The sequence below is a fragment of the Salarias fasciatus genome, chromosome 20 (assembly GCF_902148845.1).
Source record: "Salarias fasciatus chromosome 20, fSalaFa1.1, whole genome shotgun sequence".
NCBI lineage: Eukaryota > Metazoa > Chordata > Actinopteri > Blenniiformes > Blenniidae > Salarias > Salarias fasciatus.
In genome coordinates, this window is record NC_043764.1 from 2,787,808 (window position 1) to 2,814,972 (window position 27,165).

Below are 27,165 nucleotides of genomic sequence, written 5' to 3' on the forward strand. Positions count from 1 at the left end.
ACTAAAGAGTGATTTTTCAAAATGTGATTAATCACATAATTAGACTTAGGATTTCTTTTCAGTTTGAAAACTATATTTTTTAACATCGACATTGTATTAGTTTGGTCTATAAGGCGCTTTATTTTGAAGGAAAATCCAGCAAGGTCAGATGTGAAATTCTTTCTCTGTGTTTGATTCAGAATCAAGGCGCTCCAGTCAGGAATCAGCCGCTGCAGGAAGAAACTTCAGCAATGACTTTAAATGCAGCTTCAGGACGGCTGGTGTGGACTGATGGACGCTTCACGTTCTGGGCGGAAAACTGCCTTCAGATGCAAAACAACACACATTTTAAAAAAGGCAATTCAAAGCACGATGAATCGTGATAAATTATGGAAATAATGTGATTAATTTATGATTGAAAAAAATGAATCTTTGAGCAGTCTGGACAGACCAGGGTTGGATTGTTGTTCCAGTGACTGACACTGGCGTGACTTCCTGTTTATTCTGCTGCCGATGTCTTGAATCCCTTCGTTTCGTTTCCGTCTGTCAGCGGTGAACGGAGACAGTCGGTCCTGAGCTTCGGCCGTCCGCCGTCCCCAGCTGGCCTCTCATGTCCCCCGTCTTCATGGACACGCAGCAATAAGAAGATCTTTCTGGAATTAATCTCCGCGCCGCCAGCGGCTCCTCGGCGCTCCAGGCTCCTCGCTTCTTTAGTCTCGCCTTTGTGTTTCTCTCTTTCTCTTCAGCCACTGCTGCCAGAAGCCTTGAACTTATAATGAGAAGGCAATTACACTCCCAGTGAAAGACAGGGGGGGACAATAAGAGACGAGGGGGGGACGAGGACGGAGATAAACAGCAAACGACAGAGGACGGAGGGACAGAGACAGAAAGCTCCCCCTGAAGTACTGCGTCCAGGAGAGCAGGGCTGCAATACGGGGGGGTGATGGAGGGGGGGGGGGGGGCAAGAACGTTAAACTGAGAGAAGGCAGGAGAGGAAAAGAATAACGAGACTCTGAAGGAAAGAAGCTGGGAGGAAAAAAAAAAACGATAAACGGGGGAGTCGGTGGAAACCGTGGGAGGAGGAGAAGACCGGAGGCAGAAAGAGATGGACGGAGAGAGATTAGAAGGAGCTGGAACTTCATGAAAAGTGAAGATGAGGACAGACGAAGAGATGGACAGCGCTCACAGGAGGAAGCGGGGAGGAGAGAAAAACAGGAAATGCTGAGGAAACGGACGAACGGCGGCACGAGGACAGGATGGCCTAGAGAGAGAGAGAGAGAGAGAGAGAGAGAGAGAGAGAGAGAGAGAGAGAGAGAGAGGACGACCGGGAGCGTGTGATCAGCGGCAGTGTTTTCGAAATGATCCACCAAGCCAGCCATTTTGGAAATCTGACAGTGGTGGTGTGACACGGTGTGGTGTGAACCGGCCTCTGCTTTCCCCAAACAAAAACATCAAAACGACGGAAGACGATGACAGAGCTGTGAGAGGTGCAGCAGAACAGTCAGTGATCGTATTCTCAACTGGATCCCTTCCTAAAACTCGCAGGAGAGAAGAACGGCTCCAAACCGTACAGGGCGTTATTAAAGCTTCTGCAGCCCTCCGTCTGTCACTGAGGAGCTTCAGCTGAAGCTATGGAGCGCTATCTGGGAGAGCAGAGCAGAAACACTCAGTTCTCAAGTTTTAGGATACATCTAAAAGTCTAAAGGACTCCCCGGTTTTCGTTCCCCTCTATTCTCTGCCTCACTGTTTTGACCTCTTTTCCGTCGGAAGTGACGAAACCCGAGCTTCCTGCGACCTGCAGATGTAAAGCAGACGAACGCAGAGCGAGAGAGGGATGCATAAAGATGAGAGTCAGGAGGAGGTAATGAAAGGCTGAAAGATGAAAGACACAGATGTTAAGATGCAAGGGGAGAGATGAGCGAGAGGTCTGATGGAACGATGGAGAGATGAGGGGGAAGAAAAGAAGAGGAGAGGAAGGGGGAAAGAAAGAGGAGGAAGCGTTGAGGAAAGAGAGTGCAAGGGAGCCCGAGGCCACGGTGAGGAGGTGTGTGTGTGTGTGTGTGTGTGTGTGTGTGTGTGTGTGTGTGTGTGTGTGTGTGTGTGTGTGTGTGTGTGTGTGTGTTTGACTGCAATGCGTTTTTGTAAAGTTGTATTTCAGACAGCTGCAGCAGAAAGGCTGGAGTTGGAGTTATAGAACACACATTTAATCCACGGGAAAAAAACATGGAATCCCCCTGTAGCTGTGGCATTCTGCGTGTTTTTCTGACACCCCCCCCCCCCCCCCCCCCCCCCCCCCCCCCCCCCCCGACAGAGAGGCTTTGGGGCGAGTTTGACAGTAACCAGCTAACCAGACAGCATCACCCATCTCAGGTCTCAGGGTCCTGATGTTTCTGCTTCCTAAAAATCAAAGTTTTCTGGATGTTTTTTCTATTATAAGTCAGTTTGACCAGATCGGAGCCTCTTACTGGCCCGTTTTGGCCCAAGGACCTTACGTTTGCCACTCCCATTTTGTTGCAAACATGAATGCATAAAATATGAGGACATACGAGGCTGCAACTATTGTTGAGCCTTGAGGATTTTCACCAACTGCATTACTGACTTCCCCACAGTAACTGAAACGCAGTGATATTACAGGTATCCAGTCCGTTATGGCCGCTGCCGGACAGGGTAAATCGGGTTAGAAAGTGCAAAGTTTCACTAAAAAACCCAAAGTTTTTCGATACTTTGGAACACAGCATTAAATGAAGAGCAGCCCTGAACGCAGACAGCAGGCTGCAGGTGTTACAGGAGGACCTGAGGGAGAGCTGCAGGGCTGACGAGGCAGAACCCAAGCACAACGCCGACACGAAGTGGAGGGACAAACCGCAGGGTCACGTCAGGCCGCCGCCGAGTTCACACTTCCCCGGAAAACACTCCGGGCGGGGAAAGTCAGACCGGGACAAAAGTCACAGTGTTCCACCCAGAGGATCATCAGCATCTGTTAGCGTCACTGCAGGCCCACTGAACCGTCACGGCGGCGCCCGGTAAAGTCACGGTCACGTCCGACACACTGCGAGATTCAAGGCTCTGAGGACGACGTTGCTTGTTGTTGTTTTACTTTTAATTATATGTTATATGTGGAGATGCACAGCAATGCGAAAGCAGTGTTTCCTGCTGAAATGTGAAAAAGTTGTCTTGTTATCGGAGTTTCAGGAATGAAACAGGTGCAACAGAGATTTTCTGATTTTATTTTTACTTTGCATTTGAGTCAAGAACAGCAAAATCGGCTCACATGAAGATGAAACAAAGAGCCTCTGGCTGCAGGAATATTCAATCTCATGTTTTTGTGTGTGTTAATGGCTGCTGCTGCTTCATTCAACACACAGCCTTCAGCCCCTGCCGGTGCGGTGGGACACAGCGTGAACGGTGTATCTGTGAAGGCTTTCGGTTTAATGGCGAGACTCTGGCTCCTCTGACTGATGAAAGCTTCCGTCCCGATCTCATTTTCAGCAGCAGCCTCTCCCCGGAGCATCGGAGGGCTTGTTGCTCCCGAGGCAGACCGGATCAAATCCAATGCTGCTCGACTGTGGTGTTAAAGACGCACGTGAGCTGTCACACTAAACGTGCGCTTCCTCTCTCCTCAGATACACCAAGATGAAAACGGCAACTAACATCTACATCTTCAACCTGGCTCTGGCCGACTCGCTGTTCCTGGCCACGCTACCCTTCCAGGTAGGACTCTTTAGCTTTGAATGTAACCAGTCAGATGCTTGCCTAAAACATCTAAATGGGTCAAACTGATGCTAAATTTATGTTTTTATAACAAGCAGCCTCAATGTACATGCCCCAATCATCACTAAAGATTGTTTTTCCAGATATTATTGCTCTTAAGCTAATACATTTGAGAAAGTAAGAAAGCTCAGAAGGTCCTGTTATGTACCAACTATGGGCAGAGGCAGCGTCAGTCCATCACAGCACAAACAGATTAACAACGATACAGTTTCATATTTACCAAATAAGTGCAGATTCAGGTTTTTGGACTGCTTATGGAGGCTCCATACAGTAAGTTTTTCTTTTTGAACTGCACTTTTTAAAGGTATTCTAACAGATATTATCCCTAAATAAACCAAGCCTGAAAATACCTGCATGAACTGTGTAGAACACATGAAGACCCCTAAAACTTCCAGTATATTTTGTTTTTGCACATCAGTCAATTTATGGAGTTTGTAAAAGGTTGTTTTTTTTTTTTGTTTGTTTTTTTTTGGTTTTGGTTTTTTTGGTTGGTTGGTTTATTAATTGGTTGATTGATTGGTTGGTTGTTCAGTTGGTTCATTGGCAGGTTGCTTGGTGGATTGATTGGTTGTTTGGTTCGACCTGTTGGTTTTGGTTGTTTGGTTCGACCTGTTGGTTTTGGTTGGTTGGTTGGTAGGTTGGTTGGTTGGTCAGTTGGTTGGTCAGTTGGTTGGTCAGTTGGTTGGATCTGTTCATTACTTGATTGGTCAATTGGTTCATTGGTGGGTTGCTTGGTGGATTGATTGGTTGGTTGTTTGGATGGTTGGTTGATTGCCTGCTTGGTTGGTTGGGTGGGTGATTGGTTGGTCAGTGGGTTGGAGCTGTTTGGTTGGTTGTTGGCACCTGTTGGTTGATTGCCTGCTTGGTTGATTGGTTGGTTGGTTGGTTTGTTGGTTTGTTGGTTGTTTGGATGGATGGTTGATTGCCTGCTTAATCGGTTGGTTGCTTGGTCAGTCCGTTGGTTGGTCAGTTGGTTCATTCATGGATTGCTTGGTGGATCGATGGGTTGGTCGGGTGGTTTGATCTGTTGGTTGATTGGTTGCTTGCCTGCTTAGTTGGTCAGAAGGTTCATAAGTGGGTTGATTGGTTGACTTATTGATGGATTGGTTGGTATCTTCCTTGCAGTCTAAACAAGAACTCTGTTAAAGATACTGAAGGAGATTGAACAAATGTTACATCAAAAGTGACCAAAGGCTCCGGAAATATTTAAAACTCCAATGAAACGAGGGTACCTAAACGCAGCTCAGTAGCAGAAACACTTCAGTACCCGGCATCATCTTTCATGATTTGGTTGCTGGTTAGTCATGTGACAAGAAACAGTCCCTCCACTCTTCAGTCCAAACCTTCAGTCTGTTTGTGTTCCTCGCTCACATGCTGCATCGTGAAATCAAATCTGCATACGTTATGCGGCCCGCCATTAACGAGAGCCGCATTTTACGATCATTCAAATAAATCACCAACATTCCACTGTTCCGCATGCAGAGCAGTAACATTACAGCGCCGTTTGTTTATATTACTGTTGCTATTACTGTGAAACTGCCCATAACACCACATGAGTTTCTATGAATAAAACTGTCTCCGGGGAAATTGACGGATGATAGAAACTCATAAATGTTACTGGAATGCAATTACTTTGGACAGTAACATGTTAGTAACTGAAGGCTGTTTTATGGTATGGTTTCATCATGTCTTCATATTATTGTTGGGGTGAAACATGGCACAGCGACCGAACACACACCTCATGTTTTCACGTCGATCCTTTGATTTGCTGAATGTTTGCAGGGCACTGACGTGTTTCTGGGCTTCTGGCCGTTCGGGAACACCCTGTGCAAGACGGTGGTGTCCATCGACTACTACAACATGTTCACCAGCACCTTTACCCTGACGGTGATGAGCATGGACAGATACGTGGCCGTCTGCCACCCCGTCAAGGCGCTGGACATGCGGACTCCTCACAAGGCCAAGGTACGACCGCTCCAGCCGCCACGCTGCGATAATGGGCGCCGCCAACAGCTGACAGTTGCTGCAGCTTATTTCAAAGTCAAAAGCCGCGAGTGTCTGTGCGAACGCAGGCGTGCGTGCGTACGTGCACATGCCACTCCGCTCCCGGCTCGCATTGTGGAAGAGAGACATGAATAATTAGTTTGACACGGCGTCTCCTTCCTCACCGTCACTCAGGAGCCTGCATGAAACAAAGAAGTCGTCCCTGTGAAGAGGTGCAGCCGAGCGGCTGAGAGGAAGTAACGTCCCCACCGTCTATTTATAACCTCCCGACTGAAGCCCACTTCAGACGGAGTTCCACCAACAGATCAGGTCCAGCTCAGGGTTATTTGTGTAGTGCCAAATACGAAATAGCTTATAACACTTTCACAAACCCCAGAAGCAGAGATCCCAGCTTTTTAAACGCACTGGTTGGATTTTTGTGTTATTATTTCAGAGGGTGATTTTAAGGACCTTTAGCTACTTCCTGAAACTGACTACTTATCAAATGTCATTGCAATTACAAAGAACGCTCATCATTTGACACGTTGGAGCAGATCAATCACAGCCCTCACGGTCTTTCTGTGCTTTCTGTGCTCCACAGCTTCCAGGGTATGTGCAGCATTAGCATATTGAAACCACACAGTCAGACTTTAATCATGTTTAGCATGTAGCATGTAGCATGTAGCATGTAGCTCGGCAAACATTCCAATGCCTGTCTTGTTTTTTCTTCAGGTGGTGAATATCTGTGTGTGGGTGCTGGCGTCTGCCTTTGGTGTTCCTGCGATGGTTCTGGGAAATGTCGAGGAGGACGACGAGCACAACAGTAAGTCGGCCACAAACGCATGAAGGCTGCTCGCTTTTTCCACATGCGATGGATTATTCAGTGTGTGTGTGTGGAGGGGAAGGTTTGGAGAGGATGGATCAGGAGGGCGTGATGTGAGTCGGCTGCTGAGGTTCTGTTTCCGTTGCGCTCGCTGTGAGGCTGAAAACACGTCTCCATGTTGTGACAACATGATCAAGAGAGGCAAAATGTCAGCAAGCATGCAAAGAAAGGAGCAATGAAATCTACACACACACACACACACACACACACACACACACACACACACACGGAGCACTCTGTCGTTGTGGTTGTGCAGATTAAAACAGATGACAGCTTCCCGCTTGGTGTTTTATTGATGACTGGTTGCAGGATGCATCACTGCAGCTCTCTGCACTCAAAGAGACCTGCGAGGAAATATTGCTTTATTTAAAAATGTTGAAGATGTGGTTAGAAGTTGTTTTAGCTTTAGTCTGATCTACTTGAATTATTAAAAAATGCTGTGAAAAATGAGGATTTTTCTAAACTATAACAAGTCGTCAACATTTCAAGTCAAAATGCAGCATTTTCACGTTTACACTGTAACATATGGAAAATGATGTCTGTTTCCATGGAAACAGCTTGAACACTGAACGGTGCCGTTAGCTTGCGGGCCTCTAATGTCTAAAGGTCGTACAGCTCAGAAACCTTGGGAGTGGGTGGAGACGCTCCCTGCAGTGAACTGAAGGCTGACAAGTGGAGAAAGTCCTGAAAACTTGGATGTGACGCGACTCCAGGGCTTGATTTGAAATATGATCGACTTTGACTCAGGAACGCTTCGGGTGAATCAGAGCTAACAAGACCAAACTTTTCATTTGGTGTAAATGAGCCGTCGGGCTGTTTTGTTTCCAAACTGAAGACAGTTTTGTGAAGTGTCAGAGTTCAGATGTTTTTCTCATGTTGTCCTTCGATTCCATCGTCTTCTTTATCTTCAGCTTCTTGTTCTTCTTGTTCTTCTGGGTTTTGTCCTTCTTCTTCCTCCTCATTGTCTTTGTCTTCACTTTGTTCTGGTTTTCTTCCTCCTCGTCTTCAGCCTTGTTTTCTTCCAGCTTCTTGTCTCCATCACTCAGACTAACAGAGGTTGTTCGGTTCTGCTAGAGAGTTTACCTGCCGTACTTCCAGGCCTGAGTCCGGCTGAACTCCAGTCCCTCTAACGAGACGTCAGTTCATCAGGCGCTCGGCGGCTCGTTGACCTCTCGCCTGCGTCTGGCGACCACGATGCGATGACAGGGCTCATTTCCTCCGCCTCAACCTGCTCGTCTCGGTGTAACGCAGGACTCAGTGCTTTTCCTCTTTGGGTGAGGTGCTGGAAACAGTGAGAGCAGAAAACCTCTTAGAAAACTGGTCCAATAGAAACGGATTAAACCAAATCCCCAACGCTAGGTACAGCAAAAGGCTACAGATCAGAAACCAGAGATCGACTCTGAGAAGAAGAGCAGGAAAGAAAGAAAGAATGCACAAGATGAGTAATTAAAACAGCTAATTTTGTTTTATTTTGGTTTTCCATGTTCGAATTAAACTGTCAACCAACTAGAAACAGATTCTGAACACAAAACCTGATCTGGGCCCCTTAAAGTCCTGGTCCTGGTTTCCTTCTGGAGAAGAGCCGCTGGAATTCATCGGTTTCATCCTCTCATCCCTTCCTGCTCTGGTTCTTCCTCCACACCCTTCATTCATTCATTCATTCATTCATTCACAGCCCTGCGGCTCTGCTGTCAACACACTCACTGAGAGTGGAAATGCAGCGGAAGCAGTGAAACGCAGCTGTGTCAAATCAGGTTGTTGAACGTTTGGAAGTGTTTCAATGATGATGGAGGAAGTGATAAAAAGACAAACCAAGTTAGGAGGAACACAGGAAGCGATGCTCGGTCTGTTTCCGAGCCTCACGGCTCTCTGAAGGCCTCAGGCTTCAGCTTGATCCTTTTAAGGTTTGAAAAACCAGAATGTGTTCAGAACCTGCAGACATTTTAGAATGCAGCCGCAGTATTTGTCTGTTTCATCCCAGATCGTCGCATCAGATGGAATTTATGGACATTTTTGAGCTCCGAGTTCACATTAATGTGTGGAGGTGTGTCCCGTTTGGCATCTTTAAGGGGTTTCACATCATTTATGGTGCACAAACAATTGAAAGAAATTTAGATATTAGACATCCCTTTTGAAAATGACTGTAAAAATGAAATAAAATGATAAAGCGGAGTCACTACAGAGGCGCTGAAGAGCCACACAGGGGTCAGAGGTCACATGTGGGTCACCTATTCTATTCTATCATTATAGGAACTAATCCTATTCCATTATAACTGACTCGTTTCTGTTTAACTCCAGCATGCTCTTTTCAACCAGAACATTTTCTATTCCATTCCAGCCATCTTGTTTTGCTTGAACATTTGAAACTCAAATCAATTATATTCTAACCTAATTCACTGCATTAGCTCCTCATCCATTCTATTATATTCCAGCCTATTACTGAGTGTGTCAGTGTGTGTGTGTGTGTGTGTGTGTGTGTGTGTGTGTGTGTGTGTGTGTCAGCCTTTTATGGTGGTGTTAGGGTGACAATGAGCGTGCCGACAGTAGTCTTGGATGTCGCGGCTCACAGATGGCAGCTGCTCTCCCGAAAAAGGCTGAAATAGTCGAGGAATTTTTTTTTTTTTTTTGCTGGGTTGCCATGGCAACGAGTGCACGGCGAGGACCTTAAATGGGCAACACGGGAGATTTGAAACAAACACAAAGATGGAGAATGACCAAAACATGTCACCAGTGGATCAACAGGGTCGTGAATCAACAGCGGCGCTGAAAGAAAGGAAAATGAGATGAAGAACTGAAAAACATGAACCAGCGCAGATTTCCAGTTTCAGGTTTTATGAAAAGCAGGAATATTTGAGTTAGTGCAGTTTGTGTTCTTCTTAGCTCTGTCCTGTTAGCATAGCGCTCTGCTCGGCCTCCTGGAAGATTATAGAATGGAATAGAATAGAATAGAATAGAATAGATCTTTATTGTCACTGTTACAAAGAACAATGACAATGTGTTTGGTACTCTCTGAATAGCAGCATTAAAAATTACCTTTTACCATTTACCGTTGCTATGGTGACATTTCAACCCGAACCACACGCTTTCCAAGTGGTTTTCATGCTCGCAATAGGATTTAATTTAATGATTTGATCATTTAATGTGTCCCTGTATTTATTTTTTGTCGTGTAGCAGCATAGCATGGAGGTGACAGCAGCAGATGCTGCGCCATGCAAACATCACATCAGGCTGTAATGTCAGTAAAGACAGAGTTTGTCTGTCTCCTGGGAAGACAGCCGTGAGGGGGGGGGGGGGGTAATTCACAGATTACCTGAGACCCACCGGTATTTCTCCTCCCGTGTGAATCGTACATCTGTCGGTCTTTCAGCAGTTTTTTCATCATATTTTAAAAAACCATGAGTTAAATGTTAAGAGAACTTAAAAAATAACTGTTAACCAAATTTCCATCTGCTTTTTATGTCACGTCCTCTTTTCCAACATCAATCCATCGTCGTAACTCATAAAGTCACCAAAATAAGGTAACTGTACTTTACTTACCCCCTTTACCGCATTGACCATCCTATTCCCAGGATGCACTGGTACATTAGGGAACTCTGGGAAGCTTACAGGGGTCAGGGGTGATGCTCTGGGACCCGTTCCTTCTGGGAATCGATCCTAAGTCGAGATCTGCAGCTTCTCGGTCACAGCGGTCCAAACAGCTGCTCCTCCCAGTGTTTGGCGGTCTCACAGCGGTTCGAAATTCCTCCTGGTTTGTTTGTTGAATCTGTGACGATGCGTTTTGTAAGAAGCAGTTGTTCCACGTTGGAAAGGCACCAGCTGGAAAGCGGCGCTCCGGTCACCTCATCCCGGCCTCCCCGCTCGCCGTGCCGCTCGCCGTGCCGCGCGCCTCAGCTGCTGAGAGGCCGCTGCGCTGAAGCAGAACCGGCGTGCCAGCTGGCGTCCTGAGACGACTGCAGGCCTCCCGTCAGCCCGCCCGGCTGTCATTTCCACTGTTCCACATGTTCTCCCAGTACAGATCCGTCTGAGAGGAACGGAGGGACACAGCCGAGCTATTTCTGGCTACTTGAACCGTGAATGCTTCTTGAACGCCGTCTGCTTTGTGAACTCATGGCTTTATTTTCAGCAGATTGTAGTTTGAGCTCCAGTGTCTTGAGAAATAATATTAATCATTGTACTTCTGAAGCAACATGTCAGTAACTGAGATGAAAACAGAAGGTTCCGTTGGACTTGTTGATCGTTTCGTGGATAATCTGTGAAGACGACCCTCCATCTCTTTCATAGCTGCTTTTCGGTTGGCAGAACACATCGTCTTTCAGTTGTACGGTTGTCGGTTTGATTCCACATCTCTCTCCATCCATATGTCAAAGTGTCATTGACAAAATCAATGAACCCCACATTAGTGCTGTAGTAATCAAGACCACATTCCAAGAGCCTGGTCTTGGCTCAGCCTTGGTCTCTTAAACTTTTGATCTTGTCTTGGTCTGGGGATGCTCTGGTCTTGGTCTTGGCTTTGTCTTGGAAAACCTTGAAAATCTTGGTCTTAGGATCCTCTGTTTATGCTTTTGATTGGTTTATGTCTTAAATTCAAGGTCTTGTCTTGTCTTGACTTGGTCTTAGTCTCAACCCCTTTAAAGTCCTGTCTCGGGACACTGTGGGGTTAATCTTGACTCGTTTTCAGCATCTTTAAGTCTTGGTCTTGTCTTGTCTTGGGATGGTGTGGGGTTGGTCCTGACTCAGTTTTGACATTTTAAATTCTAGGTCTTGTCTTGTCTTGTCTTCACTCAGTCTTGGTCCCTTAAACTTTTGATCTAGTCTTGGTCTTGGGATGCTCGGGTCTTGGTCTTGGCTTTGTCTTGGAAAACCTTGAAAATCCTGGTCTTAGGATCCTCTGGTGTTGGTCTCAGTTTTGACATCCTAAATTCTAGGTCTTATCTTGTCTTTGGATGCAGTGGGGTAGATCTCGACTCGGTCTCAGCCTCTTAAAGTCTGGGTCTTGTCTTGGCCATGGGATGGTCCAGTCTTGGTCTTGAATTCGTCTCGGCCCCTTAAAAATGTTCGTCTCAGGATCCTCTGGTCTCGGTTCTGGTCTTGATTTGGTTTCGATGTTTTAAAGTCTTGGTATTTTCGTGTCTCGTTCTCAGTCTCAGCCCCTTGAAGTCCTGGTCTTGACTCGGTCTTGAGTTTGGTGATCTGGACTACAACACCACCCTACCTTGCTCTCAGTGGAATGACTGAGCAGCTTTTGTGGCAGCTGCCTCCATTAGTGTGCGCGCTTGTGTGTGTGTGTGTGTGTGTGTGTGTGTGTGTGCGTGCGTGCGTGCGTGCGTGCGTGCGTGCGTGCGTGCGTGCGTGCGTGTGTGGGTGTGTGAACGGTTGGGCTCCTGATAACGAGGCCATCAAACGCTGCTCACAGGTTAAGTTGCTTCGTGTCAAGAAGCAACTCGTTACTGTCACCCGCTGATCCGGCTGTGCCCAGAATCAGAGCCGTTGCCGGTATCTGTCCGTCTTCGCATCCATCCGAGGCCGCAGTGATCGCATCTTTTTCCCCGCAGGTTAATAAAAGTCAGAACGAGACTCGTGAAGATCGAAAAAAACACGTGTTTTCTTGTTGATGCCCACATTAATGCCGAAAAGAAAACCAGGCGCAGCAATCAGACACATGCCCGCACAGCACAGTCATTACCCGGCTTGTTTCGCCGTTATATCGAGCACCTTGTTGTTGCTGGCGGGGGAAGTGGGAGGCCTGGTAGTTAGATATTGATCCAGCCGCAGCCTGCAGCCGCAGCCTAATCCCATAATCATTTTTATTAGTCTACTCTGCAGCCTCGCTCTGCCCGGCTTCGTGCTTCTTTTTTGAATCCCGGCTTCCAGTCTTTCCCATTTCAAACTGCGTTTCCTTTTTTTGTTTTAATCTTTTCAGCGTCGTCCTCATCCCGGATGACTTCCATTCTCATTGATTTCATTTACAAGTCATCCATATCGACTTCTTTCCATCTCGCTCTGAATTCTATTTTCTTTCTGGGGCAGACACTTCTACATTAGACCGTCTTGTCAGAGTGTTTTCAGCAGCATCACAGTAGTTTGTGACTGTAGCTGTAACCTTGCAGCTGCTTTCCCTCGTTTCATTTCCTCTCCGGGAGGCTTGAGCACGTGGAGGTTTGGCTCTGACCTTGTCGTCACAGAACTCTGAGCAACAACAAATGAACACTGAAGGGTGGAACCGAGAAAACACACTTCTCGTTTTAGCTTTTCTTAATAAAGTAAATTCCTTGTTTTTAATGTGCTATTTATTCTCATCTTCATCGTTTTTCTTACTCGCACATGGTTTTGTTGCTGTAGTTTAATGACTGTAAAGATTCTGATCTGATCTGATCTGAATCTGGTTCCACAGCAGCCACGGTCCTCGGTGGCGGTGGTAGTTTTTCATGTGGCCCTTTGGGGAAATAAGCTGGAGCTCCACTCTCAATTCTAAGCATTTGTTTTCTTTTGTTTTGCTCTGTTATGGCTCCAAATCTTCTTATGATCAGTTTTTACTTCCATCAAGGTTTTAAGATCTAACAGTTCACAGTGACCCCCGTGCCACACTGGACGCAGTCCGGCTCCGGTCCGGCTGCAGTCCGGCTGCAGTCCGGCTCCGGTCCGGTATACCGCAGCACTATGATTGACACCGCCTGCGGTGTCTCTGCAGTCCGCCGGAGAAGGTTGCCAGATCTGTCATTGTCCTCCGTAGACAATATGAAACCCGTTTTGCTCAATAGAAAGCAGTCCAAACCGCCGTCTCGGATGAAAATGCAGGTTAAAACCGTATTTGTATGATAAAAAAAACACATCATAAACACATAATCATTTCATCAACCCGTCCGACGTGTTCAAAAAAGACGCTTGATTTGGCACAAATCCGCCCAATCTGGCAACACGGAGCTGCTCCGGTCACAGAGCTGTTTCTAGCCATTTTGGAGTCATTTGACTTTTCAGCAGTGACGAAGTACAAAAACGTTCATTCTTCTAAAGCGTATAATGACTACATGATGTTGTTTGTTCTGTTTTATACCAGAAGAAGTAAAAAAATAGAATATTAAGGCAAAAACACGACACAGATTTTATTTTGAAGTCACTTATTTTGGAACACGTATCGCGTTTCCTTCCGGCGCCCGTCTTGCTTCTGTCTGGATTGACGCGGTAGGGCTCTGGCGTCTGGAAAATTAGGATCCTTGCGGAAAGAGCCCGGAGCTCCGCAGAGGCTCCGGAGCCGGACCGGAGCCGGACCGGAGCCGGATGGGAGCCGGACCGGAGCCGGACCGGAGCCGGACCGGAGCCGGACCGGAGCCGGACGGGAGCCGGACGGTAGCCGGACCGGAGCCGGACCGCGGCCGGACCGCGGCCGGTGTGCACCACAGCATTGATTTTAATGACTACGGATAAGCTGCGGTGTCCGGACCGCAGCCAATCCGGAGCCGGACCGCGGCCGGTGTGCATCGGGGGTTAATATCGTCATGAAATAGAAACATTTCTTTTTGTGTCTTTTTTTGTTTGTTTTTCATTGTTGCTTATCATCCTCTCTGTTTCATGCATTTATTTAGTTCTTGTTTAATATCGTGATGGATTGATCCTGTCACCCTCTCTTCTGGATGTGCTGTTCCTCCCTCCCTCCCTGGGCCCGTTGGCCCCCATTGGCCCCCGTTGGCCCCCGTTGGCCCCCGTTGGCCCCCGTTGGCCCCCGTTGGCCCCCGTTGGCCCCCGTTGGCCCGGTCTGAAGTTCCGGGCCCCTCATCTGAACAAACAGCAGTATCATGAGGCGACAGCTGCCAGGAAGTCACGGCACGCCGCTCTCTCTGATTGAGGTCAAAAGCCTTTCCAAGGACGCAGAGCGATAATCAGCACCCAGCCTGCCGTCACTAATAGACGCTGTCTCTAATCCCGCCTGCCAAAAAAAGACATGCGTGTAGAGAATGTCAGGGTGAATTTCCTGGGGGGCGCTGGGGTTTCAGCGAGTCCTCTCCAGTGTCTGTCACAGGTTTTCATCTCATGAATGTGCACCGAGCTGTGTGAGTGGCCGTGGACGACTGCTGTCTTCAAGCTCTGAATCCCACAAAGACTGAGAAATGATTAAAAAAAAACAGCAAAAAAGTCCGTCACTCTTTAATTTAACAGTGCTTCTCTGCGACTCGTATTTGAAGGAAACAGAATCTGAGACTCTTAATGAAGAACTTTACATTGATCCACGACAACAAATCTATTTTTCACCAAATTTACTGCAACAGTAGAAAAAATGTAAGTGTATAAGTTTTTTTTAATATGTGACCTTTAAAATGGGATTTGCACAACTGGATTAAGGATTTGTGAATGTGCAACTTTTGTGTTGTATTTGTGAAGAGAAAAAAAAATCTACAAGCACACAACTCACGACACTCTGCTGCAAATTGTACTTAATCAAGTGTTTGAACCTTTTTCACTGCATATTTTGCAGCAGTTTTAACAGTCCGTCCCTCTCGAGGTGAAATTGGGACGTTTGTGGCCCCTGAAGGAAAATAGCTTCACTGTCCCTGATCTGGGGTCTACTGAAGGTCTATCGGGGTCGAATGGACTGTTTTGAATCATGGAGAAAGCGTCGCAGCGTCGCAGTTGTTCTCTGCGTTTGGGGTTAATCTCCCTCCCGCATTTCAAAACCTGCTCGTTAGCTTGATTTACTCTGTTTCCTTAATGAGCCTTTTTTTATCGACCGTCGTGTGTCTCTGCTGGCGTGTTGATGGACTTGCAGCCCGTTCAGGATGTGAAACGCTAATTGCTTCATGTCAGCCTCTTCTCAGACGATCATGGTTTTATTTTCACCTGACGCACGCTGCCGTCCTAGCTAGCGGTTAGCGCTCTCGGTCTGAATGACCTCCGTGCTTTGAATCAAGGCTGTAAACAGGTGTGACTGTCCGTCCCGTTAGGGTTAGCGTTAGCTTGCGTGTCGTCCCGTTTCCCCTCCTGACACGAGCTGAGGAAAGTCTGAGGACGCGTGCTGCTGTAGCGCCCGAGGACGAGCACACACTCACACCAACACACACCGGGAGGAAATCTACACACGAGTGTCAGCTTCTGGTGACGTTTTCCAGCCGATCTGTTTGCTTGTTTATTTCTTTCTTTTACCGCCGGCAGCCACGTTGTGAGATGTGCTGCAGAAATGACAAACGCACGTGGGAAGCTCCTGAACGCTGCCAGCTTTCATTCCCAGACGCTCACTCTGCTGAGTCCTCTACAGTCGTACTTACAGTACGGATGTTTCCAGCAGGAAATTCAGTTTCAGTTGAGAAGGAAGAGGCTTAAAAAGCCGCCAAAGTGAGCCTAACATCTTGTCTCTTTTATCATCGTGGATTCAGGAGCGTTTGGTTTGTATTTCCTGCACTCAGACTTCAGATCTGAGGTTTGCAGGTTTGAATCCCAAAACTGATTGCTCAGCAACATGCATCCAGCAGCAAGGCTCTTGAAATTGGGAGAGTTGAATATTTTTCCCAAGATTTGTCATTGAAATAATCCAATAACAGCATCAGTAGCAGCTGCTGCTGCTGTTTATTGCTCCAGTGTCTCTTTATGCTGTTTTCATTTACGGGTCAATAATCTCAGAAAACAGATTCGTTTAGCGACTCCATTTGCTTGACTGCTGTCTGACGGCTCCGCGGCTCCCACTAGTGGTGTTCGCGTGCATGACTGTAAAACTGCCCTGTGATCGAATGAACCAATGAGACACCGACTAATATTTGGGAGCAGATGTTTAATTAGTCCGTTTTTCCGATGTCACGGGCTCTCATGTGTCGGGGTGAGAGGTCATCGGGATCCAAGCCGAGCAGCAGCACAGCCATCCTGCCCAATCGAACGCCGTGCAGGTCGGGAGGTGAAATGCAAAAAGCAGCGCTGATGGAAAGGAAAAGAGCTGTGCAGCACAGAGGAGATTACCAGGAAGAGAGGAGCAAGAGCAAGAAATTGAAAAGAGAGGAGAATGGAGAAGGGTTAACAACGCCAGCAATTTATTTCAGGAAGGGAATAAAGGGAAACATATTACGAGGCTGAGGAATGACAGAAAGAGTGAAGGCGGGAGGAAAAGTGTATTCCCAGGAGAGAAACAATAAGAGGTGGCCATCTGAGCGGAAAAAGGAAACAAAGTAAAGGAAAACACTGAAACAGCAAAGTGGAGTCAGATAAAAAGAAGGTTTGAAATAACTGAAAGAAAAAAAGGGAAAATCGTTGGTCTCTACTGGACGGACTCGAAAGACACAATCAGGGAAAGAGAAAAGCAAACAGTGACAGAGAAAACAAAATCCCCCAAGAAGAAGAAGGCGAAGTGCAACAGAGGGGAAAGAGACGAGAAATGAAAGGAACAAAACGCTGCAGAGCCACCGACTGTGAAATAGAAACTGGGACACGACGCGAAAGCAAGGACTCTGAAGGAAGGAAGGAATCTGAAGGAAGGAAGGACTCTGAAGGAAGGAAGGACTCTGAAGGAAGGAAGGACTCTGGAGGAAGGACTCTGGAGGAAAGAAGGACTCTGAAGGAAGGAAGGACTCCGAAGGAAGGAAGGAATCTGAAGGAAGGAAGGACTCTGAAGGAAGGAAGGACTCTGAAGGAAGGAAGGACTCCGAAGGAAGGAAGGAATCTGAAGGAAGGAAGGACTCTGAAGGAAGGAAGGACTCTGAAGGAAGGAAGGACTCTGGAGGAAGGAAGGACTCTGAAGGAAGGAAGGACTCTGAAAGAAGGACTCTGAAGGAAGGAAGGACTCTGAAGGAAGGAAGGACTCCGAAGGAAGGAAGGAATCTGAAGGAAGGAAGGACTCTGAAGGAAGGAAGGAATCTGAAGGAAGGAAGGACTCTGAAAGAAGGAAGGACTCTGAAGGAAGGAAGGACTCTGAAGGAAGGAAGGACTCTGGAGGAAGGAAGGACTCTGAAGGAAGGAAGGACTCTGAAAGAAGGACTCTGAAGGAAGGAAGGACTCTGAAGGAAGGAAGGAATCTGAAGGAAGGAAGGACTCTGGAGGAAGGAAGGTGGGAAGAACGACAGGATGGAAGCAGTTTTTTTAGGAAATATGACACAAGTTGGGGACACATGGAGTTTTAGCTGCTTTGAACTTTGAGGAGATTTTACCTCTGACTGTAAACCAGAACTCCACTGTGACCTTTGACCCTGATCACACCACAGCCATCCACTGGAGGCAGCATTTTCATCTAAACACTCAACCAAAACTTAAAGGAGCACAGCGCAGTTTTAAATATTAAATTATCAATTATTCACACCCACACACGTTTTCACCTTTTCCCGTTGCCCGGGGCGACCGAACCCCACCGAGGACGAGGGCGACCCGCGAGGCGGGCTGCGGCGTGCCTCGACTGCCCCCTCTGCCGCCGCTCTGCCTCCCCTTAGCCTGGCACGCCAGACTGTCTCTCCATGCTCAGGGATCCATGGGGAAACAGTCTGGTACCGCGCCAAATTAATCTGACTTCTGCCCGGCAAACTTCTGCCGGGCCAATCACAGCCCACGAGAGGCGGGAGTTAGCACTGCGTCATATTATACACCCCTCAAAACAATCATGGCGGCAGCCGCAACACAGCGAGGTTTTATCACGGCTCTGTCTGGAGTTTTGTATGAACTGAATTTGGCACTGAAACCACGGCAAGAATCTGCTCTGAAGGCTTTTCTTTCTAACTCCCAAATTCCACCGGACACAAAAGCGCCACGCCGCGTCCCAGAAGCGCTGGTGTTACGACAGATCACCAGAACGGAGGCGCGTGCCACGGCGCTGGTGATTCGCTTCAGGTCGCCGCTTCTAAACGGCGCGGCGCTGCACCGCGCTGCCGGTGTGCGTTGACTTCAGGAACAAGACGCGACGCGTCGCTTAAGCGTCCGGTGGAATTTGGGGGTAAAACGGACATAAAACTCCACGCCATGATCCCATGTTTTGGACTACAAAACGACTACAACGGAGCGCTGCGTACGTCGCATTGTCGTTGCGTCACAGCCTCGTTTCTTGGATTGGTTCTCTCCGCTCAATAGTCCCGCCTCTCGTCAGCCTGTTTGAAATGATGCCCCAATGGCGCCGTGCCAGACTGTCTTGTGTGGAACACATAAAGTCAGTCTGGCATGCCAGGCTAGCCTCCCCTGCCTCTGCCACCTGTACCTCTCCCTCTCGGTCTCCCCGTTCACCTGTCCCCCTGCCAGAGGCACTGCTGTCCTCTGTGGTCGTCTCCACAGGAATCTCAAACTGAGCAGAGCTGATCCTTTGTGTGACATTTCATTATGTTTTGCATATGACTAGCTAGCTTACAAATTATTTCAATTAGAAAACGTTATTACTTACAATATATCAACAATGCACATAGTCTTAGAGTTAGAAATAGGAATGGGAGTGTTTGGACCGTGAGTTTGACACTTTACATGCTGGAAACGTCCTATTAGTGCTCTGTGACAGCTTGTAAGTTTCGAGTTTTCATATAACATTCTGCTATATTGTAATTTATTCATTCATTGACGCTTTTCCATATGAAACTTGTTGTAAAGTGGACAAAAACGGAGAGGGGGAGGGGTTCTAGATACATTGTTTTTCCATGTTTACATTTGTTATGTCATTTAGAGGTAAATTACTTATACATGTTCTGTTGCAGATTTATACGTTTCTTATCTCTGTGGACATAATCGCGCTTCAAAAAGCTCGTGTGGTCCATTGTGCTGCGTGATTCTGGCTTTCCTCCTTTGCTCGTGCTTGACGACGTGCACACTTCCTAGAGCGTGCACAACTCTCATTCAGTACCGCTTTTCGTCAGAGAGGGCGTAGTACTGCCTGAACTTAGTGACTTGCGCTGTGCTCCTTTAAGAAAAGTCGCAGCTTTGGTCAAATCCATGATCCTGAGTCTCAGCTGATGGCGCTTTGGGGTGAATCACTGTGAGCAGGAAGTGGAGGTGATTCCAGCAGGAAGTCGTTCGCTGACACTTCAGGAGAGCAGATATCTCCAGTTCTCCGTCAGCTGACGGCGGCTCAGACTGTAGCTCCACCTGTCCTGGCTCCAGCAAAACAAATTGGACCAAAGCACGGAGAGACTCACGGCGATGCGGCAGGAACTTGACTGTTGTCGGTCTGGTGTGAAGAGCTTTTGCTCCCAAACGGGTTTTCAGTCATGTTGTTGTCTGAGACGATCGGTGGGAATGATTGACGGAAAGATTATTAATCCTACATCTCTTGTGCTAACGTCACACCCCCCCCACCGTCCCCCCGCCCCCCGCCGCCATCTTGATAAGTGGGCGTGAGGAGGGCTTTGATTTGTCGCCTGGAACATCATTGATTTTTCATAGGAAAAAGGGAAAATTTATTCTCGGCGTCCCTGAAAATGTACCTTGAAGTAAAACGCTGTGTGGACTCAGACCTGATAGTGATGCTAAATCAGAGGCGGATCACAGTGACGACCAGTTCTTCATCGGAGCTCATGTTTCCCGATGCCGTCGCCGACGGTCCGTCCGCCGCTCCGCTCCGAAGCCGAACGTTTGTCGATGAGCTGCCGTTGAGTGGAGGCGGATGACGAAGGAGTCGGAGGACGTCGTCTTTCATCTTAACCTGCAGATTGATTTGCAGTAAACGCTGCTGCGCTCCCATAAATCCTATAAACCCTATAAATACTATAAATCCTGTAAATACTATAAATAGTCAACTTCCTGCTGTCGTGGTGTCAGAAAATCTCTCAGATCCTTTTAGAGTTCTGGGTGAAAATCTGTCAATGCAGCGAAGGAGAGAAGACTGAGAAGGGGAAGACTGTCAGGAAGAAAAATTAATTACCTAAATCCATGAATAACATTCACATGTGATAAAGTCACTTTGCTGAAACATCTGCTGCTGTTAGATGGAATCATTTCCTCACTGTAGGGACGGATATTGTTAAGTACTTAAATCAATACTGCTTATCAATCTGGTACTTTAACAGTATTATTATCTGTACTTAGTCCTTGCATTTTTTTGTTAAAAGCATTTATAAAGCATAAAAAACCCATTAATGGAGCGGTTAGTAGATGAAACTGTGGATCATTTGGTTTCGGGCCTCAAAGAGAGAATAAAATGTTGTATTTTGAAAGCTTTGCGTTAGTCTGCATTGAGTTTTATTTGGAAAAACGCTTCACTTCTTTACTTAAAACTTAAAACGGCTCCATGATGCCAAAGAGTTTGAGGAGCGCCGTTCCAAAGTACCATTAAAAGAATCATTACTGATCAAGATTTACCAATACCGATACCAGTATCAATGATCAGGGGCAATACTGCAGAGAGGATCATGGGAGGTCAGGGGTCAGCAGCAGGTCGACAGCAGAGGACGAGCGTCGGTTCATTCAGCTGGAAGACGACAGAAAGATCAACTGTTCCCAGTAAAGAAGCTGCTTCTCGTCCAGCCTCACATCGGCCGCATTTACATGAGGTTTTTAAATTTATTATTCAGAATAAAATAAACTGGGATTATGGTATCCTGCTTGGAGTTAACATGGAAATAGTCATTTAGAATTGAGATTTACCTGGAAAATGAATCACCTTTATTGAATTCCTCTTAAGGTCTGTGGGTTGTGACGAGTTCTGATTGGCCGGGGTGGATGTGATAAACAAATTCCACTTCCTGCTTTTTGTTTCTTTCTCTACTGAATTTGACGCTACAGCTTAAAACAATCTGTATTTCTAAGCTGCTGTCCAGCCATACTTTTCATCGTGTCCATTTCTTCTATGGTTTAAGTCGCCTCCATTCCAGTCCAGCGCCCGCTTCGGGCGGTCATCTTGGAACATGTGTGTCATGGCGACCAGACGAGGGAACGAGCGTGAGAAGAACGAGCAGAGTTCATTCACGGAGGAATGAAGGTTCACTCGATGGAAGAATTATTCAGTTCAGTTTGAAGATCAGAACCAACCCCAAGTTTAACTCTGGAAACGCTCTGCCTCCAGGAGCACGGAGAGCAAATGATGTGAGATAAAAGGCGGCGCCCGGCGCGTCGGGTGTGGGGACGGTCGTTGCTTTCTGGACAGCAGAGTGAGAATGGAGGAGAGGACATGAGGGACCGGCTGATCTGAACGGCGGCGGCGTCCGCCGTCTCCTGAGACGCCGGTCCTCCTCATTTCCTGTCAACGCGCTCCGTCCTCTGAAAATGAAGCCTTCAGGTGGGAAGCCGGTTCTCCGGCTGATCTGTCGGGCCCCGGGACGGATTACATGTCATTATTTTCCTTGAGAATAATCTCACCGCTGTTTTTATGAAGCTTAAACCGACCGGCGCCGCACACACACGTCTTTCCACACACACGTTTTCCTGGTTTTGATCAATGGTGGTAATGGAGCCAGGGCCCTGGCCTGAGGTTTTACAGGACACACACGCACACACACACACACACACACACACACACACACACACACACACACCATGGAAACCGTGACGCTCGTGACGGCCGATCGGATGAAAGCCTCCAAATGGAATAATAGATCACTTTTCTGCTCTTTCATCAGTTCCTCCTTCTATTTGTTGGATCCTGCTTTCTCTCCATTATTTATGTCTCTTTGTGTGTGTGTGTGTGTGTGTGTGTGTGTGTGTGTGTGTGTGTGTGTGTGTGTGTGTGTGTGCGTGCCTCATCTCTTAAAATTCATTTCGAAGTGAAAATACATCACTAATGTTGCTTTTAAGGCGAACAAACACGACGGGTTTTCAGCGGCTTCAGCTCCCAGAGACTCCTGGGAACGTATCGTAGAATTTATGACCAAGTTTAGAATAACGTGTCAAAATAAAAGCCTTTATAAAGAAGCCATTAACCCCTGGAGGAGCACTTTAAAAGACTTAACCCTGAAAAGAAGCTGATAATAAAAGGAATATTTGGCCTAAACTGGACAGTTTCTCACTGAGTGGAGAGAATCAATAAAGGTCTATACGACCTCTTTTCTCCTTTTTCGTTTTTTTTAATAATATTCCCTGAAATGTCCAGGGTTTCCTCAGCTTCCTCCACGAAGCTCTGATGTTGTTGCATTGACTGTGTGAAAGAAACTCATAGCTCGGAATTTCATCGAGGGTCAGTGAAGGCATCGCGGTTTGGTTGACTGTCAGCGCAGGACGAGAAAACCTTTACTTTTCTTTTTGGTTTAAGATTCGAAGAAACGTCTCAGAAAATTTTCTCCGAGTCTCCGAGTATGTATCCTGCCGGGTTATTATCTGTGTCACAGGTGTCAAACATAAGGTCCGCGACCCAGAATCGGTATGCAAGAAGCTTCAATCCGGCCAAACCACCAAGCACAGGATGTAAGAAAACACATTGTTTTAGCAAATTTCTTAAAAGTAGCAAACAAAACTCAACACTGAAGCTAGCGAACTAGCATTAGCCTGAAAACCAGGCCAACAGAGTGAGTTTGTAGAAACACCCATAATGCAACAGTGTTGTTTTACAGTTCCCTTCATGTTACACCAGAAAGAAATCGACTTTATGTTGAGATTGTCATCATTTCGCTGACTAGTTTTTATTACAATATGGACTTTTTTACTCAAAGGAAAAACAGCATTAGAGTTTAATTTAAAGGTTATTTTATCACTATTTTGTCGTCTGAATTTGTTCTGAATGCGGAGTGTGAACTAATTTAACTAAGTCTGCTTCTGTACAATTCTTTTCCTGCCTCATTTCAGTCAAATGGGTCTCATTAAATTGGGAAAATTCTCCAATTTGATCAAACCATAGACATTAGCCCATGTCTTAGGAGTTCCATCGTGTTCAGTATTTTTCTCTTCCCCCTCATCAGTAGTTACAGATTTTTGTCAATTTCCTTCCAAATGTAAAGTTTGCATTACAAAAGCTTTTTAAAGTAGAAACCCAGCAGGCGCAGAGACACAAACAAGCATTAATATGTTTGAAATGATGCTCTGAGGACACGGGAACATTTCACTTATTCATCCATTCATTCAGAGGAACAAACAGTCCTATTAGTGCAGAATTCTTATTCTGTTCGAACATATCAGGGACAAAGCTTCCAGAGGGGTTTTCCATTTTCCATTTTTCATTTTAAGCGCAGAATTGATTAATTTCATGCAAAGAGCTTCTGGTCGGGAAAAAAATAAAACATGTTATGATTAAAACATGAAATCAAACTGAAATCCCCAAAACCTTTTAAATGCAACCAACTTCTCTTTGGAATATTTGTGAAAACAGAAGATTTCTCTTCACTGAGCTGAGTTAATTTCCACACTGCTGACTCAGCGGTAAAGTGTTAAAGCGCCGCCGTCGGCAGTTTGTGCAACTCGGAGCTGAATAAATGTCAGCCGGACTTTCACTTCTCATCTTGCTGTTTTGGAACTTTTATGGATTTTTCTTGGGCCGTGCATCAATTTGGTAATCTTCCACCTTGAATTAAAGGTGGTAAACATCTGCAAATCCGTGTGTGTGTGTGTGTGTGTGTGTGTGTGTGTGTGTGTGTGTGATGTGAACTGAGTGAAAACAGAGCTGCAGAAATGATTCGACTTCAGATTGTTGCATTGATTCACCTTTGGTCGTCTTAAAGAGACGGAGAGTCTTTCTTTATCTGCTCGAGATGCTGAGAAACGAGCCAAAGGAGCCGAGGTGACACGAATTCTTCTTCCCATCATTCACTGAGATGAGGGATCATTAGAGAGCCGTCAGAGCCTGTTATCAGCTGCTGCCGACCGGTGAGACGCCTCACCGTCAGAATCGGTCCGACCCTGTTTTATTCAACTTTCCCAGTTGTTACAAGACAAAGGCGTTCCTCCCTCGATTGGTGCTGTTTGTGTGGGATTAAAGGATTAAAGGATTGTTTTGCATGATTCAAAGTGTTGAGTGTTTCCAAAAAGCTGTGCGGTCATCATTCACAGCCCCTCTTTGCTTTTCTCTGCACAACCCGTCACTTTAATGCCGCCGACACGTTCCAGAGTGTATTTTCTATTCTACTACTTCTATTTTATTTCTATAGCTTCGAATCGTCACACTCATTTCATCAGGCCTTTTTTTAGAGGCTTTTTTTCTGTCATATTTACATTTATAAAGTATTTTTCTCTGAGAATTGAGATGAACTTCTAACCACACCCTCTGATTACAGTTTCCAACCATCACTCTCTATGTTAATCAATCAAGAACACACATTCTGTTCCTCGGTGGAAAGAAGATTTTCCTTAGTTCTAGACCTGGATACATAAAATATTATGATCATTATAATGTTCAAACTTCGCCTTGGTGTCTTTGGCGATGAAATAAGCAAAAAAAAGGTTTTTATGCATTCCAGTGTACATATATATGGAGGTTACAGGGTTCGCCCAAGTACGAAACAATTGCCCCAACCTCGAATTCACGAGACATTATTATGATTACACTGACGTCAGAATTTAATCTGGTTAAGTATAGAATTTAGAACACGACGAGGCAGGTGAGGCCCACTGACCGATTCCACAGGAAACACTGAGGAAAATGGGAACATCAAAGATTTCCATGGAATGGGTTCTATAAGTTTGAAGGTTTCCTGTTTCTTTTAGAACAGACAAGCAGGAAAAAGCACTTTCAACACAGGAAGTGGGGACAGCTGATGTTTGGTTACATAGCGTGAGCGTCGGTCATCCAGGATCCTGTTGACTTCAGTAAAGATGGAGATGCTTCACTGAATCCAGTCAAACTTCCTCATGTTTCTCCACTTTTCTCCTCCAGTGCAATAAAGATTAAGACAATGCCGTGTTGTGCCGTGACAAACACATAAAACTGTTTTCATCATGTTTAATTGCACTGTTTCATGAATTGATATAGCTGTGTTGAAGAATTACATTTTTTTCTTCTTCTTCCTCTTTCCTGCATCCAGCTGTGGAGTGCATCGTGTTGCTGCCCGAACCCCGGAAACACTGGGAGCCCGTCTTCGGCACCTGTGTGTTCCTCTTCTCGTTCCTCATCCCGGTGGCCATCATCAGCATCTGCTACAGCCTCATGGTCAAACGCCTGCGCAGCGTCCGCATCCTGTCCGGCTCCAAAGAGAAGGACCGGAACCTGCGGCGCATCACCCGCATGGTCCTGGTGGTGGTGGCGGCCTTCGTGGTGTGCTGGACCCCCATCCAGATCATGGTCCTGGCTCAGTCGCTGGACATCAACCTGAGCAGCCTGTTCACGCTGGTGCTGATGCACTTCTGCATCGCTCTGGGTTACGTCAACAGCAGCCTCAACCCGGTGCTCTACGCCTTCCTGGACGAAAACTTCAAGCGCTGCTTCCGAGAGTTCTGCCACCCGTCGCCGTTCCGCCTGGACACCCAGCAGTCGGGCAGGATGAGGAGCATCGCCAGGGACGTGGCGGCCGCCTACGGCTGCAAGGCCGGAGACGGCGGCGGGCACGGAGGAGGGACGCCTAATCCGGCATGACTAGGCGTGGAGCTCCCTCTGGTGGGGGTGGACCCCCCGCAGAGGGGAGACACGCCAGGGACCGGGAACTCCAACACAGAGCTGACTCAGATCACAGCTCTCTAGCGGCACGAGCCCTCCCGCCCCCCAACAAGAAGACTGGCCTGGGGCGGGGGGGACGGAGACGAAGGAGACGGGATCGAAAGGAAAAGAATCTAGGAAGAAAGACTCGATTGGTTGACATCGGGGAGGAGATCGTCCGGTTGGTTGGGAGATGCTCGATGCTGTTGGGCTTTTCATAAATGAGACAGACCTATTTGAGCTTCAGGTTAATCTGGTGAGGATTGTGAATCTGCTCCAAGAAGAACAGCCTCATGAACAAAAAAGTGAAGGCTGGTGTCCGACCGATGAGACGCACCGTCACTCTGGATGAGGAAGGGTTGGAGCTCGACTAAAGAGGCGTCAGATACCAAATCTGAGAGACAACCAGGCTCTGTTTTTAGTGCTTGGAGTAGGAGTGCGGTTTGTGTCTTTTTGACAAGAAGGACAATGAGCTGAAGACAAAGGAGGGTTTTCACAGTGTGAAATCAAACACTTTGAGTACAGTTCATTGTATGTTCATCAAGTGATGCTGAAAACTTTCTGTGCTGTATAAACCTCCGCAGTATATTTATCTGGGTTTGGGATGATGCTGCTATGCCCTGATTCCAATGACTCCAAACAGACCGACAGGACTGTCAGTTGAGTCGTGTTTCTTCTGACAGGAAGTTGGAGGTCAGGGAAAACAGAAACAACGTACAGCAAGTTTCTCTTGAACCATTGTTCTTCAACTGTATCTGCAGACCCCCGGGGTGGGTCACATGAATGTTATTTCTCACACAAGCAACATTTCTCAATGTATCCTGAGACAAAACAGGCCTAAAGAGTCTCCTCTTAGATTTTCTGAAGACTTTTTCCAAGATGTGTTTTGGGTACGGGATGGGTGGGATTGAAATGACAAGAATTAAAAAAACAAAAAAATCACCAAATATATGAGGACCTGTGTTTGGCCTTGGACTCAAAAAGAGTGTATTTTCCTGAATGACAGGCCTGTGTGTGCAGGCCATGGTGGATCCACACTTGAAATGTCAATTTGCCTCTACCTGAGGGTGGAAGTATCCATATCAAATTATCAGCTACGAGCAAACCGATGCCTTACAAGATGTCA

General features: G+C 46.7%; 1 protein-coding gene across 1 annotated transcript in view; it reads left to right on the forward strand.

Annotated features, from left to right (window-relative positions):
• The window catches only part of LOC115408186 (delta-type opioid receptor), a 62,044-nt gene extending 35,864 nt beyond the window's left edge, over window positions 1–26,180 (forward strand). Inside the window, exons 2-5 of the mRNA XM_030118804.1 lie at window positions 3,603–3,690; window positions 5,533–5,715; window positions 6,466–6,556; window positions 25,432–26,180. Coding sequence (XP_029974664.1) covers window positions 3,603–3,690; window positions 5,533–5,715; window positions 6,466–6,556; window positions 25,432–25,979 — 910 coding nt within the window. The 3' untranslated portion in view covers window positions 25,980–26,180. The remainder of the gene's footprint in view (window positions 1–3,602; window positions 3,691–5,532; window positions 5,716–6,465; window positions 6,557–25,431) is intronic.
• Window positions 26,181–27,165: the final 985 nt, after the last annotated feature.